Source organism: Scyliorhinus canicula, chromosome 10 (genome assembly GCF_902713615.1).
Source record: "Scyliorhinus canicula chromosome 10, sScyCan1.1, whole genome shotgun sequence".
Lineage (NCBI taxonomy): Eukaryota > Metazoa > Chordata > Chondrichthyes > Carcharhiniformes > Scyliorhinidae > Scyliorhinus > Scyliorhinus canicula.
Window position 1 is genome coordinate 71,416,076 of NC_052155.1, and position 15,724 is coordinate 71,431,799.

The following is a 15,724-nucleotide window of genomic DNA, read 5'->3' on the forward strand; positions in this document are numbered from 1 at the left end:
CTCGCGGGATAAACAACGTATCGCCTTGAATGAGATTAAAGGATGGAGAAATAAACAGGGAAAGGACTGAGGAGGATGAATTAGAGTGTGTGAATTCAATGTTAAATCAGTTATATGAAGTGAAACAAAAGAAAGAAAAACTGGATTACGAGGCAGAAAGAGAAACAAAAGAGCGAAAAATAAAATTAGACATTTTTAAACCAACTAAAATAATTCACAACCTAAAGGAATCAGTCTCCCACTCTACTTTCTGACCAAGAAGTTGATTGGCAGCAATTATGTGCAAATCAGCAGCAATTTGTAGCGAATTGCAAGTCATGGTTATTTCATCCTCGCTGCAAATTGTTGGACGATTTGCACATTAATGGCGTACGTCTTTCACTTACTTTTTCAGAAAAATACAGCCCAATGATTGCTGATTTGCAAATAAACTCATTAATATTTGGTGACAATAAATCACTTACATGTGTTCATGAACAGATTTTATGGCCTTTGCAGCATAGCCCATAGATTTCAATACTTCCGTATTTGTGTTTGCATTTTCTAATGCTTCTCGCTGGAATTCAATTGTAGAGAGAGTACCATCAATCTGTGTTAACTGCTTTTCAAATCTCTTCTTTCGTTTGAGTGCTTGTAGGGCGACTGGGAAGAGAAATAATATAAGTATGAATATAGTCCAATTCAATGGAGTATAACTTGCATATCAGATTTTCATAATATCCATCACATAATGATCATCAAGAAAAACTACAAAAATAAGATGACTCAATGTAACGTGCAAAAAAACAACTGCAAATTTAGATATGGATGAGCAGAAAGCATGGTCTCAGATGGATGAGGTACATGCACATTGGACCATGGCTATTTAGATTATAAATAACTGCAATAATCAGAAACAAGATTGAGGAACAGCCCTTTATCTTTTTATTAGATACTCTGAAACAACTTGCTTTAATATAAATATTAATGAATATTTAACTTTAGCTACTGCATTCTCTACAACAGGAGGTGCTAGCAACGTTATGGGACATTCCATGATGAAGGGGCACAAGTTGGCACTTGGGTGGGGATCCTACCAATACAACATTGCGCTGGTAGGGCAAAACAATAAAGACTAATGCCCGAGGTCAGAGACCTTGTTAAGCCATTCTGCAAAGGGTAGGCTGAAGATGAAGATGACAGTTAGCAAATCAACCTCCACCCATATCTAGCATTTTGCAAGTGCCACAGAAAAGATGGAGCATAAAAATTTATAAAAGCATTTATACCCTGATCCAACAAGCCAAATATAAAATAACAATCAATTCTATTAGAAGCAATAAATTGGATTTACAGTTTAAAAATTTTGTGATTTACACGACTAGAGAGCTTACTGGCAAGTCCTATCTTTCAAAGTAGGTCTCGAAGAGCCATATCATTAAGACATTAAGTAAAATGCTTTTTGAACTAAGTTTTAGACTTCCATAATTATGTGGCATAAACAAAGTAGGCAAAACAATGAGTGAGACACAAAACAGATACACAGTCATAAGGAGAAAGAGAGATAAGATGTTTACTGCTGCCTCCAACTATGTGACAATGTCACAATCAATTTTTTTCCCCAAAGAAACCTTGATAACATTGTTTTCATATGTCTTTATGCGAGTGTATATTATGTATATGCTTATAATAACTTGAAAATCGAAGTTCATAAACCAGTAAAGTTAGATGGGAAAAAAAAATTCAAACATATTGTTGAACTTTTCTGCTGTGGATAAAAATTTCAGTATCAGTTGAAAAAATATCAGTGGCGGTCTAAGCTCTTTTTAAATTTCAGAAGTCCATTGGAAAAATTTGAACATTTTACAACCCTTTACTTTTCCTGTGCTCATGATTTATCCGTACAGGGGTCAGAATTTTATTTTCCGAGGCATCTTGAAATTATCTCAAGGGTAATACCTTGATTTTCAGGCACTGCTTTTCCGTTAGATTTAGAGTATCCAATTCTTTTTCTTTCTAAATAAGGGGCACTTTAGTGTGGCCAATTCACCTACCCCGCACATCTTTTTGGGTTGTGGGGGTGAGACCCTCGCAGTCATGGGGAAAATATGCAAACTCCATACGTACAGTGACCAGAGCCGGGATCGAAACTGGGTCCTCAGAGTTCTAAAGCAGCAGTGCTAACCACTGCGCCGCCCAGGCTCTACATTTTAGTTTTTGGGCGCTCCTTTTACATTCTCACTAACCTCCAGATTCGGCGATGCAATCACCTAGTAACATTTTTTAAAAATCAACACAATACATAAGGTAAAGGTTTTCCTTCCTTAGATAGATATGGCAGCACAAATGCACACGATTGTATTATATTAAATATTTTAACTTGAAATCTATAAACATATTTTTGTTCCTTCATAATAATAGAATCTCCCATTTACCATTTCCAAAGTGAAAAATGTTACTATTTGCAATTGCATAAACTTACCAATGCACAAAAATACTAGACAGAGTCCAGCATTGTCTTTGCTTTCTGTTTTGGCATTAACTGGAGTCCGAAGAGGCAAAATACAGCAGATGTCAGGAGAACCAAGCGAATGAGATAGTGGACACACGTGGTGAAGAAACTCCAACCACACCCGAAAGGGAGAGACCAACAAGCTGCACACAAAGCTCCCTCTCACGGTCAAGGTGGTGGTTGCGAAGGCTTTGGCCGCCATGCAGGTGGCCGTGGAAAAGGCAGAGGGGCAGCTAGAGGCCATGGGGAACATCAAAGAGCTGGAAAAGGCCACAACAGACCAGAGCGACTGGATCGCCGTCCCGGAGATGGTGATGGAGATACCGAGATTGGTGGCGACACAGGAGATCATAGAAGACCAGCAGAACCGGTCGCGGCACCAAAATCAGAGGTTAGTGGGATTTCTGGAGGGAACCAGAGGGAAGGCAGGAATCCCATAGACTACATGGCTCGGATGCTGGGAAACCTGGTAGGAAGGGACAGCTTCCCCAACCCGCCAGAGATAGACAGATCCCACAGGTCACTCTGGCCAAAATCCAGGGCAGGGGAGCAGCCGAGCGCCATAATCACCAAGATGCACTGGTACCAGAACCAGGAAAGAATCCCGCACTGGGCCAGGCAGAAAAAGGCTACAACTAGGAGGGACACCAGATTTGGATATGCCAGGACATTGGGGCAGACCTCGCCAAGCGCCGGGCAGAATTTAACAGAGCAAAGGCAGCCCTGTTCAAACTTGGGGTGACGTTTGGGATGCTGTACCCAGCCAAATTATGGGTCACTTTCCAGGGCAGGGAGGACCCACCATCCATGGTTAACTAAATAAGTTCAGGCAAACAGCAAACTTAAGGAAAAAGTATATTACTGCGCAAAGATGAGTGACAGGTCAGCTGACAGGTCAGAATATAAAGAGCACAGAGAATGGCTAAAAGATTAATAAGGAGAAAGAAATTAGAGTTTGAGAGGAAGCTAGCTAGAAATGTAAAAACAGATGGTAAGAGTTTCTACAGGTATTTAAAAAGGAAATGAGTCAATTGAATGTTGGTCCTTTGGAGAGTAACAATGGAAGTCAAAATTAGATAATAGGGAAGTGGTGGGGGACTTCCGGTGACGGCGGGCGGGAGGTAGCCGCGCAATGGAGGGCTCCCGTTCAGGAACGGCATTTTCGGGGCTTTAAGCCCGGTCCCAGGGTCCACGGAGGCGGCAAAAGCAGGGAGAAGGCACAGAGGAGGCACAGTGAAGGCACAGTAAAGGAAAATGTCGAGGGTGAGCAAAAAAACGGCCATAAAAAAACCTGAAGGTCCATCGGGAAGTGGAAAGGTCACCGCGGGGTCACCAAGCAAAATGGAGGCTGGAGCATCAGGGGAGGCCGCATTGCTTACGGATGAAGAAATAACTAAGGTGATGGCTGCGGAATTCGAAAGGCAGTTTACAAAATACATGGAAACAATGAGGAAGGAGATGAGGGAGGGTTTGAGTGTGCTGGTGGAGGGTGATTTCCCCGGTGACGACGGCAGTGGCGAGCGCAGTGGCGGAGATGCGGGAACAAGGGGAGGCGCTGAAGGAGGTGGAGGAGACATTATTGCAGCACGGTGATCAACTTACCTCGATGGGGAAGGAGATGCGGAAGGTGATGGACATTAACAAGGATCTGCGAGGAAAAATGGAAGACCTGGGAAACAGATCCAGGCGACAGAATTTGAGGATTGTGGGGCTGCCCGAAGGAGTTGAAGGGCCGAGGCCGACTGAGTATTTTGCCGCGATGCTGGCGGAACTATTGGGGGAGGGGGAGGATCCCTCCCGATATGAACTGGATCGGGCTCATCGGTCGTGGAGGCCTGTACCAAAGGCGAGTGAGCCGCCAAGGGTAGTGATTCTGTGCTTCCGTAGGTACAGTGTGAAGGAGAAGGCCCTGTGCTGGGCCAAGCAGAAGCGGGTGGTGCAGTGGGCTGGAGCTGGTATACGTGTATACCAGGACTTTACGGTGGATCTGGCGAGGAGGTGGGCTGCTTTCAACTGGGTGAAGAGGACACTGCATATTAGCAAGGTGCAGTGTGGCATTGTATATCCAGCGAAGCTGAGGGTGACTTACAAGTCCAGGGACTTTTATTTTGGAACAGCGGAGGAGTTTGCAAAGGCAGAAGGACTGTGGCAGAACTTAGAAATTGAGAAATGGCCATATGCCGATGTAACCTCATGACTGTATTTTCTTCTTTTTTGTTTCACTGCGTGCGCGTGTATGGGCTAAAGGAGCCAATGTTGTATATGTTTGGACAAGGGAAGTGATGGGACTTTCACTCGAAGTGAGGGCTCTTTGGGGTGTAGGTGGATATGCGGGGTTTGTGTGCCAAAAGGGGATTTCCTAGGGCCGGGCAAGGGGGAAAGGGACCCGGGCGGGGGCCTCCACGCTGGCCGGTTGAAGTCGGCCAGTGAACAGGAGTGAGGTGGGGGGAGGGACTGCGGCCATCGGAGCCGGGCAGAACATGGTCCGAGTGGTCTAGCTGGGGTGGAAAGTTGGGGGAAGGTGTTTTACAAGAAGCAGTGGACGGGAGGAGTTGGAGAGGTGGGGGGGGGGGGGGGGGGGGGGGTGTTTACAACTCTTGGGTATCCTGCATGGTACTCTTTCAGAGGTTGGATGGCGTTGAGTGTGTTGTGGGGGGGCGGTAGTGGACTCTATGGTGACCATGGGCAGTCCCGGGCTCCTTTTTCTTTTTCTCCTTTGTTTTTAGTTTCCACCGTGGGAGGGTTTGTTTTATTGGATGCATATATTGACAGGTGGGCCGTTGTTTGGGGTGGTGGGAGGATGGGATCGTTGTTATTGTTAAGGGGATTGATTTTGTATTTGTTACCGTTTACTGTCTGTGGGTGGGGTGTAAATTTTGAAGGAAAAGGTGAAAATGGAGAATAAAAACATTTTTTAACAATAAGGAAGTGGTGGAGTATATGAACAAATATTTTGCTCTGCCTTCTCTATAGAAACATAGAAAATGGAAGCTGGAGGAGGCCATTCAGCCCTTCAAGCCTGCTCCGCCATTCATTATGATCATGACTGATCATCAAGTTCAATACCCTGGTCCCGCCTTTCCCCTCATATCTCTCGATCCCTTTAGCCCCCAAGAGCTATATCTACTCCCATCTTGAAATTACAGAATGTTTTCGCCTCAACTACTTTCTGTGGTAGCGAATTCCATGATTCACCACTGTCTGGTGAAGAAATTTCTCCTCACCTCAGTCCTAAAAGGTTTGCCCCTTATCCTGAAAATATGACCCCTAGTTCTGGGCTCCTCCGCTATTGGGAACATTCTTTCTGAATCTACCAAGTCTAAGCATGTTAGAATTTTGTAAGTTTCTATGAGATCCGCTCACTCTTCTAAATTCCAATGAGGATACAAGAAGCATTTCAGTAATAGCTGTACATCAGAAGGTTAAATGGAGAGAAGACCTAGTTAAAATTGCAATCAATAGGGAAGAGTTATTGAGCAAACTGACAGGGGTGTGGGCTGACAAGTCTCCAGGTCCTGATGGACTTCATCCTTGGGTCTTAACAGAGGTGGCTAACAAGGTAGTAGATGTGTTGGTTAATTTCTAAAATTCCCCTCAGTGGACTGGACCGCTGGTTTGTGATGCAGAACAAGGCCAGCAGTGCGGGTTCAATTCCCTTACCAGCTGAGAATTCTAAATTCTCCCTCTGTGTACCTGAACAGGCATCGGGATATGACGACCAGGGGCTTTTCACAGTAACTTCATTGCAGTGTTAACGTAAGCCTACTTGTGACAATAAATTATTATTATTTGTGCATGAGCCACAAAAAGATTAACATGCAGGTACAAGTGTGAAGAAGGCTAACGGAATAGAATCAGAGTTACGATAATGCAGGGGGCCATTCGGCCCATCAGGTCTGCACTGACCTTCTCAAAGAACACCCTACCTAGGCCCACAACCCATCCTATTCCTGTAACCCAATAACTCCAACTAACCTTTTGAACACTTGAGGGCAATTTATCGTGGCCACCCCTTTATTACGAGAGGATTTGGACATACAAGTAAGAATGTTATGCGTCAGTTATACAGGGCATTGATGAGACCAGATCTCAAATATTATGTGTAGTTTTAGTCTCCTTATTTATCGAAGGGAGTAAATGTGTTGGGGGTGGTTCAGAGGTTTACTAGTTTGATACCCGGAATGAGCGGATTATCTTCTGAGGGAAGGTTAGACAAGCTGGACGTGTTCCCACTGGAGAGTCGATGGGTGAGGAGTGGCTTAAATGGAGTAGAAAAGATTCTGAGCGGTCTTGACAAGGTGGAATAGAAAGGATGTTTAGAAGGCAGTGGAGATGGGGGCCATTGGATATTTTTAAGGTGGAGGTAAATAAATTCTTGTTGGACAAGCAAATCAAAGGTTAACAGGACAGATGGGAATGTGGAATTCTAAAAATAAACAGATGAGCCATGATCTTATTGAATGGCTGAGCAGGCTCGAGAGGCCAAATGCCCCTATTTCAGATATTCTTATTTTCCTGACATCTTCCTTGCACTTCTGCTTACCCCAGACATTTGATCTGGCAAAAATTGTTATACTAGCAGAAATAGACAGTTGTAGCACAACAGGGAAAAAAAATCAACTCCTGAGAAAAGCAAAAGCAACCGAAAGAATCCAGAACACATCAGGAAACAGAATGACAAGTAGTCACTGTTCTCCTTCCTGGAGAAAGGAATTACTTCAAAACTGCTGCCCTAAACAAAAATCACCGAAGCAACTGAAAGAAAACAAAATTATATCACTGATGTAAAGGTAAACTTTTCTTCAAAATCATAAATGATTGCCAAGCGTGAAAGATAGATGTTGCCAAAATCTTGCTTGAAATTACTGCACAACAGTGAATAACACTTCAATTTAGTGTGATGTAATTAGCTTGGATTCTTGGTAGCACATTACAGTGCTTGCACAACTGCAGATGGTGCAGTGTTTTGTGTGCACCTCAGAAATATGGTACATTTTAGGTTTATTAAAATGTAAGAACATTGGGAAACAATATTGAATATTCCGAGACGCCAAAAAAAAACACAGTACATGGTAATGAAACATTATCTCACTTAAATATAAAACTTGTAACTTACAATTGACTTCTGATGGTGTTTTCTCAAAATAAAATTAGCAAAGTAATGAATGACATTACGTAGCTTTTGTTTGGCTTGTTTCAGAACATTGTGTACCAGATATATCATTTACTCAAAGTTTCGTTGAAATTTTAATTACAAAAATGCAAATTATTTGACCATCAATTCATAAAGATGGTCGTTTTTAAATTTCAAGTTTATATCCAAAATTATCTAAACTCTTGGGAGATCATCATCATGTGTGTTTTGGCTCCTTGGCTCATAGTAAGTAGTCTTTCCATAACTCTCTATTGGGTGCTATTCTTTTCATTTGCCAATAACTTCCTTCAATTTTCCAATCATCCAACGCTAATATTCTCTTTCTGCCTCTCCAACTTTTTTCTTGAAATCTTCCCCCCCCCCCAATAATTTCTCTCTACAAGTCCATTTCTCTTAAGATGTGCCCAACCCATGGTGAGGGTGGACAGGAGATACACGGAGGCTCCGGAGGAGGGATTGCTGGGTGAGCGGCGTAGCCTTCAGGCCAGGTTCGATCTACTGACCAGAAAGGCGGAAGCTCAGTGGAGGAAAGCACGGTGTATGAATACGGGGAGAAGGCGAATAGGATGCTGGCACACCTGCTCCAAAAGCGAGACGTGGCCAGGGAGATTGGGGGAGTGAAGGATAGAGATGGGAAGATGGTGCGGAGTGGGGTAGACGTTAATGGGGTCTTTAGGGACTTTTATGGGGAATTGTGCCGGTCTGAACCCCCAGTGGAGGGGGGGGGGGAAATGGGGCGCTTCTTGGACAAGCTGCGATTTCTGAAGGTGGAGGCGGGGCAGGTGGAGTGACTGGGGGCGCCGATTGAGCTGGAGGAGCTGGTTAAAGGGATAGGGAGCATGCAGTCAGGGAAGGCGCCGGGGACGGATGGGTTTCCGGCTGAATTTTATAAAATGTATGCGGACCTGTTGGGCCCCCTGTTGGTTCGGACCTTTAACGAGGCAAGGGAGGGGGGGCTTTGCCCCCAACTATGTCACGGGCGCTGATTTCCTTGATCCTTAAGCGGGATAAGGACCCTCTGCAGTGTGGATCATATAGGCCGATCTCGCTGCTAAATGTAGACGCCAAGCTGTTGGAAAAGATCTTAGCTACAAGAATAGAGGATTGTGTGCCGGGGGTCATTCACGAGGACCAGACGGGGTTTGTAAAGGGAAAGCAGTTGAATACCAACATACGAAGGCTTCTGAATGTCATTATGCCGGCTGTGGAAGGGGAGGCGGAGATAGTGGTGGCAATAGACACGGAGAAGGCCTTTGATAGGGTTGAGTGGGGGTATATGTGGGAGGTGTTGGAAAGGTTTGGGTTTGTGGAGGGGTTTGTCCGTTGGGTGAGGTTGCTTTGAGGCCCCGATGGCGAGTGTAGCCACAAATAGGAGGAGGGCGGAGTACTTTCGGCTGCACCGGGGGACGAGACAGGGGTGTCCCCTGTCCCCCTTGCTCTTTGTGTTGGCAATTGAGCCCCTGGCCATGGCGTTGAGGGAGTCGGGGAACTGGAGGGGCCTGGTGCGGGGTGGGGAGGAGCATTGAGTGTCGCTTTATGCGGACGACCTGTTGCTGTATGTGGCGGACCCTGTGGGGGTAATGCCGGAGGTGATGAGGATTCTCAGCGAATTTGGGGGCTTTTCTGGGTATAAGCTCAACATGGGTAAGAGCGAGCTGTTCGTGGTGCACCCGGGGGATCAGGAGGAGGGGCTTGGTAGGCTCCCACTGAAGCAGGCAGGGAGGAGCTTTAGGTACCTGGGAGTCCAGGTGGCTAGGAGCTGGGGGGCCCTGCATAAGCTCATCCTCACAAGGTTGGTGGGGCAAATGGAGGAGGAGTTCAAAAGGTGGGATATGTTACCGCTGTCGCTGGCGGGTAGGGTGCGGTCCGTCAAGATGACGGTGCTCCCGAGGTTTTTGTTCCTGTTCCAGTGCCTTCCCATCCTTATCCCAAAGGCCTTTTTTAGGAGAGTTAACAGGAGTATTACGGGATTTGTATGGGCGCATGGGACTCCAAGGGTGAGAAGGGTGTTCTTGGAGCGGGGCAGGGATAGGGGGGGCTGGCGCTGCCCAACCTCTGTGGGTACTATTGGGCTGCCAAGGAGAAGGGGCAGCATGGAAGAGGATGGAGATGGCGTCCTGTGTGGACACGAGCCTGGAGACGCTGGTACCGGCGCCGTTGCCGCTCCCTCCAACGAGGTATACCACGGGCCCGGTGGTGGCGGCTACTCTCAAAGTTTGGGGGCAATGGAGACGGCATAAGGGGGAGGTGGAGGGAGGATTTCGGACGTATACCGCATAATGCAGGAGGTAGACGAGGCCTCGGTGGAGGAGCTGAAGGGTAAATGGGAAGAGGAGCTGGGTGAGGAGATTGAGGAGGGGACGTGGGCAGATGCCGTGGAAAGGGTGAATTTCTCCTCTTCCTGTGCAAGGCTTAGCCTCATACAGTTCAGGGTGCTGCACAGGGCCCACATGACTGGGACGAGGATGAGTAGGTTTTTCGGGGGCGAGGACAGGTGTGCTAGGTGCTCGGGGAGCCCAGCGAACCGCGCCCATATGTTTTGGGCGTGCCCAGCGCTGGGGGAGTTTTGGAAGGGGGTAGCAAAGACGGTGTCGAGGGTGGTAGGATCCAGGGTCAAGCCAGGCTGGGGACTCGCAATTTTGGGGTTGCAGTGGAGCCGGGAGTGCAGGAGGCGAAAGAGGCCGGTGTTCTGACTTGTGCATCCCCAGTAGCCCGGCCGGCAGAGGATCTTGCTTCAATGGAAGGATGCGAGGCCCCGAAGCGTGGAGGCCTGGATCAATGATGTGGCGGGGTTCATCAAATTGGAGAAGGTGAAATTTGCCCTGAGGGGATCAGTACAGGGGTTCTTTAGGCGGTGGCAGCCTTTCCTTGACTTCCTGGCGGAACGGTAGGGAAATAGGCCGGCAGCAGCAGCAACCGGGGGGGGGGGGGGGGGGGGGGGGGGATTCGGTTCGGTGGAAGGGAGAATTGTGTACATGGGTTTGTTGGATGTGGTGGGTGTTATCTCTTTCCTTTTTGTTGTTTGCTTTTCTTGTTTTAGTAGTTGCTTTTGTAGTTGGGTGGTTGTTGTTCTTGGGTTTTTACCATGGTTGTTTTGTTAATATTGTTTTGTTGTTTATATTTTGTGAAAACCTTAATAAAAATTATTTTTTAAAAAAAAGATGAGCCCAACCCAGGCTTTCGGCCTTTGGGGAGTTACTAAGCAGAAAATTCTTCCCAAGAGAAAAAATGGAAATCAAGACATGGTGTTCTAAGCCAGCTAAGCAGCAATATCATTATATACGGTCTGTGAAAACAATGCCTCTCAAAATATTTGACCTACAGTTGTTGCAAAATCTAGGGAGACAAAAAGGAGAAAATATATTGAAATGCAGCCAGAAATATATACAACTTCAAAGTTCTTCATTAAACGACAAGAAGTTTTGTTTGCTCTAACATTCAAATGTCATCCACCATTTCCAAAAATCCTTAAAGATTGTGGAATCAAAATCAGTCTGAGCAAAATTCTGGCTTATTATTCTACAGGCCATTCATCATATTTAGAAACAGAAAGGAGGTTTTTAGGAAAGGGAAAAGAACAGCCCCAGCGATTAAACCATTCACCAAATAAGACTTACAGGTGGCAAGATGATCTAACAGAGAGAAGCAGTACAGGTATGCGTAGCATTTATCACAGTTCAGGCCAGAGAAGATTGAAAGATTTGGAGGTGCTCCTTCGGCAAGTATGAAGAAAGTGAATAAACTCCAGATGATCTGTCAAGAGAAACATATGTACCCAATTAAAACATGCAAAATAAGATCAGAGGGAAGCCATGCATTAAAACAAAAATGTCTGAGTGCCGTCTCTCCTTCCTCTCACACATTTATCAATTAACAAATTAATTTATAAAATCAAATTATGAAATCAACAACCATTGACCCTGGGCGGCACGGTGACACAGTGGTTAGCACTGCTGCCTCACAGCTCCAGGGACCCGGGTTTGATTCCCGGCTTGGGCCACTGTCTGTGTGGAGTTTGCACTTTCTCCCCGTGTCTGCGTGCGTTTCCTCCGGGTGCTCCGGTTTCCTCCCACAGCCCAAAGATGTGCAGGTTAGGTGGATTGGTCATGCTAAATTGCCCCTTAGTGTCAAAAAGGTTAGGTGGGGTCACTAGTTTACAGGGATACGGTGGAGGCAAGGGCTTAAGTAGGGTGTTCTTTCTAAGGAGTGGTGCAGACCTGATGGACTGCATGACCCCCTTCTGCACTCTAAATTGTATGATTCTATGAATAGGAGTTCAATGCCTGTTCAAAATTAGAATATTCTTTGAAACGTGCAATATTGAAATGAATGAAAATGAAATGAAAATCGCTTATTGTCACAAGTAGGCTTCAAATGAAGTTACTGTGAAAAGCCCCTAGTCGCCACATTCCAGCACCTGTTCGGAGAGGCTGGTACGGGAATTGAACCCGTGCTGCTGACCTGTCTTGGTCTGCTTTTAAAGCCAGCAATTTGGCCCTGTGCTAAACCAGCCTCAAAATATTAATTTCATTCAAATATTTAGCATCACACAATAGGGTCTGGCATGGTGGCTAGTGCTGCTGACTCACAGTGTGTGCGATCCGGGTTTGATTCCAGCCTTGGATGACTATGTGGAGTTTGCATGTTCTTCTGTCTGCGAGAGGTTCCTCCAGGTGCTCTGGTTTGCTCCCACAGTCCAAAGATGTGCAGGTTAGATGGACTGGCCATGATCAAAGCGTGGGCATATGGGGAAAGGGTGGGAGAGGGAGCTGAGGTAGAGAGTGCTCTCTCGGAGGGTTGGTGCAGACTCGATGGACCGAATAGCCTCCTTCTGTACTTTAGGGATTCTATGAATAGGTTTGCTCACAGAGTGTAATTTTCGCAAGCTATATATCTTACATAATATGGTTAAAAAGGCACTAAGTAAAGCCTAAATAAAAAAAATCATTCAAATACAATCATTTAAAAACTTAATTGATTTAACAATTTTGTTCCATTTAAATCTTATTCTCTATTAGTTTTTAATTTTGGGATAGAAAATTACTTAGCTTTAAACCATGCACAATATCGCATGTTGTAATTTTTAATAGCAGGGACAAATCAAGGATAGCCTTTAAGAGCCGAGAAACAGCTCTTAAAATGCGCCAGTAAGAAAATAAACCACACATTCAAACATACTAGGAATGTTCAATTCCTACTATAACAGCCAAACGTAGAATGTAACAATTGTTGTTGCATTTGTTTCCTAAGCATGAGGTTTGCATGGATAGCTTCTTAAAAAAACAAAGTATTAATTTTAATAGGAATTATCTCAAGTGGTAAGACCCTTTAATGCAATTCCAACGGAGGTCCCCTCTAAAATGTTACTGCTACATAACCTTGCATATTTCAAAAAGATTATTTCCACCTATTTGAAATAAGTCATCATTACATTCTCTTGTAAAGTTCACTCCCTTACGATAATTATGCTAGCTTGCCTGTTCTGCAACAGAGGTCTTTAACCATGGTCTGAGACCCCCGGGTATCCACAGTAAGGCATCGAGGGTATGTTGTTATCCATGGCTTCTACTGACACCATTAATTTACCGCCAATTAGCTCAGTTCTTACCAATGGATGAGCAGCATTCCAGTCAGTTCCACACCAGCCCACCCTTGGCCTCTATTTCTTCTCTATATGACGCTACTCGGTAACATCATCTGAAAACTCATCCACGTATACACTATCACCTAATTTACCTCAACACCACCTTTGTTGACAATCCACTGTCGTTTGTACGACATCTCGTACTGCATGAGCAGAGATGTTTTCCTATTAAATGTGGAGAAGCCCGCTACCTTTGGTTCTGAAGGAAAGAGTGGGACCTACTAGGTTACTCTATGTGAGGCCACTGCCAGGAGCAGAACTAAGCTTATCTAAAGTCACATGTCAGCCCAGTGAAGCTACAACACAGGACTACATGCATGCTGAACAATGAAAGCAAAATGCTAGACAGAACTGAATGAGTCCATGACCAATAAATCAGAGTATTGGCTGTTTAGCACAGGGTTAAATCGCTGACTTTGAAAGCAGACCAAGGCAGGCTAGCAGCACGGTTCAATTCCCGTGCCAGCCTCCCCAAACAGGCGCTGGAATGTGGCGACTAGGAGCTTTTTACAGTAACTTCATTTGAAGCCTACTTGTGACAATAAGCGATTTTCATTTCATTTTTCATTTCATCCAGTCACAAATGACGGTGGAGAAACAATCATATGGCAGCACAGTGGTTAGCAGAGTGCTCAGGGACCCGGTGTTCAATTCCGGCCTTGGGTGGTTGTGGGGTTTTTCTCCGAATGCTCCTGTTTTCTCCCACAGTCCAAAGATGTGCAGTTTAGGTGGGGTTACGGGGATAGGCTGGAAGAGTGGGCCTAGGTAGGGTGCTCTTTCAGAGGGTCAAAGCAGACTCGATGGGCCGAAGTGCTTCCTTCTGCACTGTAGGAATTCTATGTTCTATTTCTTTTTATTCGTCCTTCAAAGTGAAGATGACTATCTCCATCATCTGGAGTGTTTGGTTGGGTTTGGGCAGGTTTGTTCTGTTGCAAACAGGACAAGACACCGCAGACGAGTGAGTTTTAAACAAGTTGTTGGCTTGGGATTTCTTCTCCTTACATTTTCTCTCTGTCTGATACGTGTTTGTTTTCAAAGGAGGCCACACTTTTTTTTTAAATTTGTTATGTCAGGTGAACGTCTCCCAGGACTCAGGATTGATATCAAAACTCTTAAGCAAAGCCATCAAAGTATCCATGTAGTGTTTCCTTTGAACAACATGAGTGGACACCCAGACTCGAGCTGTTCATTGAAGATTTGCATTGGTAAATGTCATGCATTCTGGTACATGACCATCCCCCAATTGAACGACTAACCAGTGGGAGAGGCTCCAGAAATAAATCAATCCTCAATGATGGAAGAGCCCAGCAAATCAGTGTAAAAGGTGAGGCATTTGCAATCACCTTCAGCCACAGGAGTGCCAAGTGAATGATCAACCCCGATCTCTTCCCGGGGTCCTCAGCATTACCAATCTTCAACCAATTCAATTTACTCCATGTGATATTCAGAAATGATTGAAAGCACTGGAGACAGCAAGGCAACGAGCCCTGACAGTACTAAAGTACTGCAGTACTGAAGATTTATGCTCCAGAACTCGCCATATCTCTAGCCAAGCTGTTCTATCTTGGCTAGAGATATGGCGAGTTCTGGCATTTACATTGACATTTACCTGCCAATGTGGAAAATTGCCAGGTTATGTCCTGTCCACAAAAGTAGGACAAATCCAATTTGGCCAATTACCAAACCATCAGTCTACTGTTCATCATTAGCAAAGTGTTGGAAGGTTGTCATTGATAATGCTGTCAAGAAGCTTTTTCTCAGCAATAATCTACACAGTTTGGCTTCCTCCAGGGTGACTCTGCTCAAGCGTTCGTTGCAGCCTTGATCCAAACATGGACAAAAGTGATGAACTCAAGAGTTGAGGTGGGATTGACTGCCTTGACATCAAGGCAACATCTGACCTTGTGTGGCATCAAGTAACCCTATCAAAATTGAAGTAAATGGGAATCAGGGGAAAATCAGCAGTAAGACAGCACAACAGGAACTCAAGGTCGTGTCCTATACCCAATCATCTTCAACTGATTCACTAATGACTGTTGATGGCTGCACAATGTTCAGTAACATTCACAACCTCTCAAATACCAAAGCAATCTATTATCAAATGCAGCAAGACCTGGACAACATTTAGGCTTGGGCTGATAATTGGCAAATAACATTCACACTATACAAGTGCCAGGTAAGGACCATCTCCAACAAGGGGGGATCTAGCCATCTCCACTTGACACGCAACGGTATTACCAACACTGAATCCCTTCACCATCAATATCCTGAGGTTCCCATTGACTCTACTGCGGCTACAAGAGGTCAGATGCTGGAAATTCAGTGACAGGTAACTCACCGCCTGACACCCCAAAGCCTGTCCACCATCAAAAAGACACAAGTCAGGCGTATGATGCAATACTCTCCAACTCGCCTGGATGAGTAAAGCTCCAAC

At 45.2% G+C, this 15,724-nt stretch overlaps 1 protein-coding gene across 1 annotated transcript in view; it reads right to left on the minus strand.

Moving 5' to 3' along the window:
* The window catches only part of LOC119972450 (charged multivesicular body protein 4b-like), a 32,699-nt gene that overhangs the window by 8,063 nt on the left and 8,912 nt on the right, over window positions 1–15,724 (minus strand). Inside the window, exon 2 of the mRNA XM_038809163.1 lies at window positions 465–642. Within this exon, the coding sequence (XP_038665091.1) occupies window positions 465–642 (178 nt within the window). The remainder of the gene's footprint in view (window positions 1–464; window positions 643–15,724) is intronic.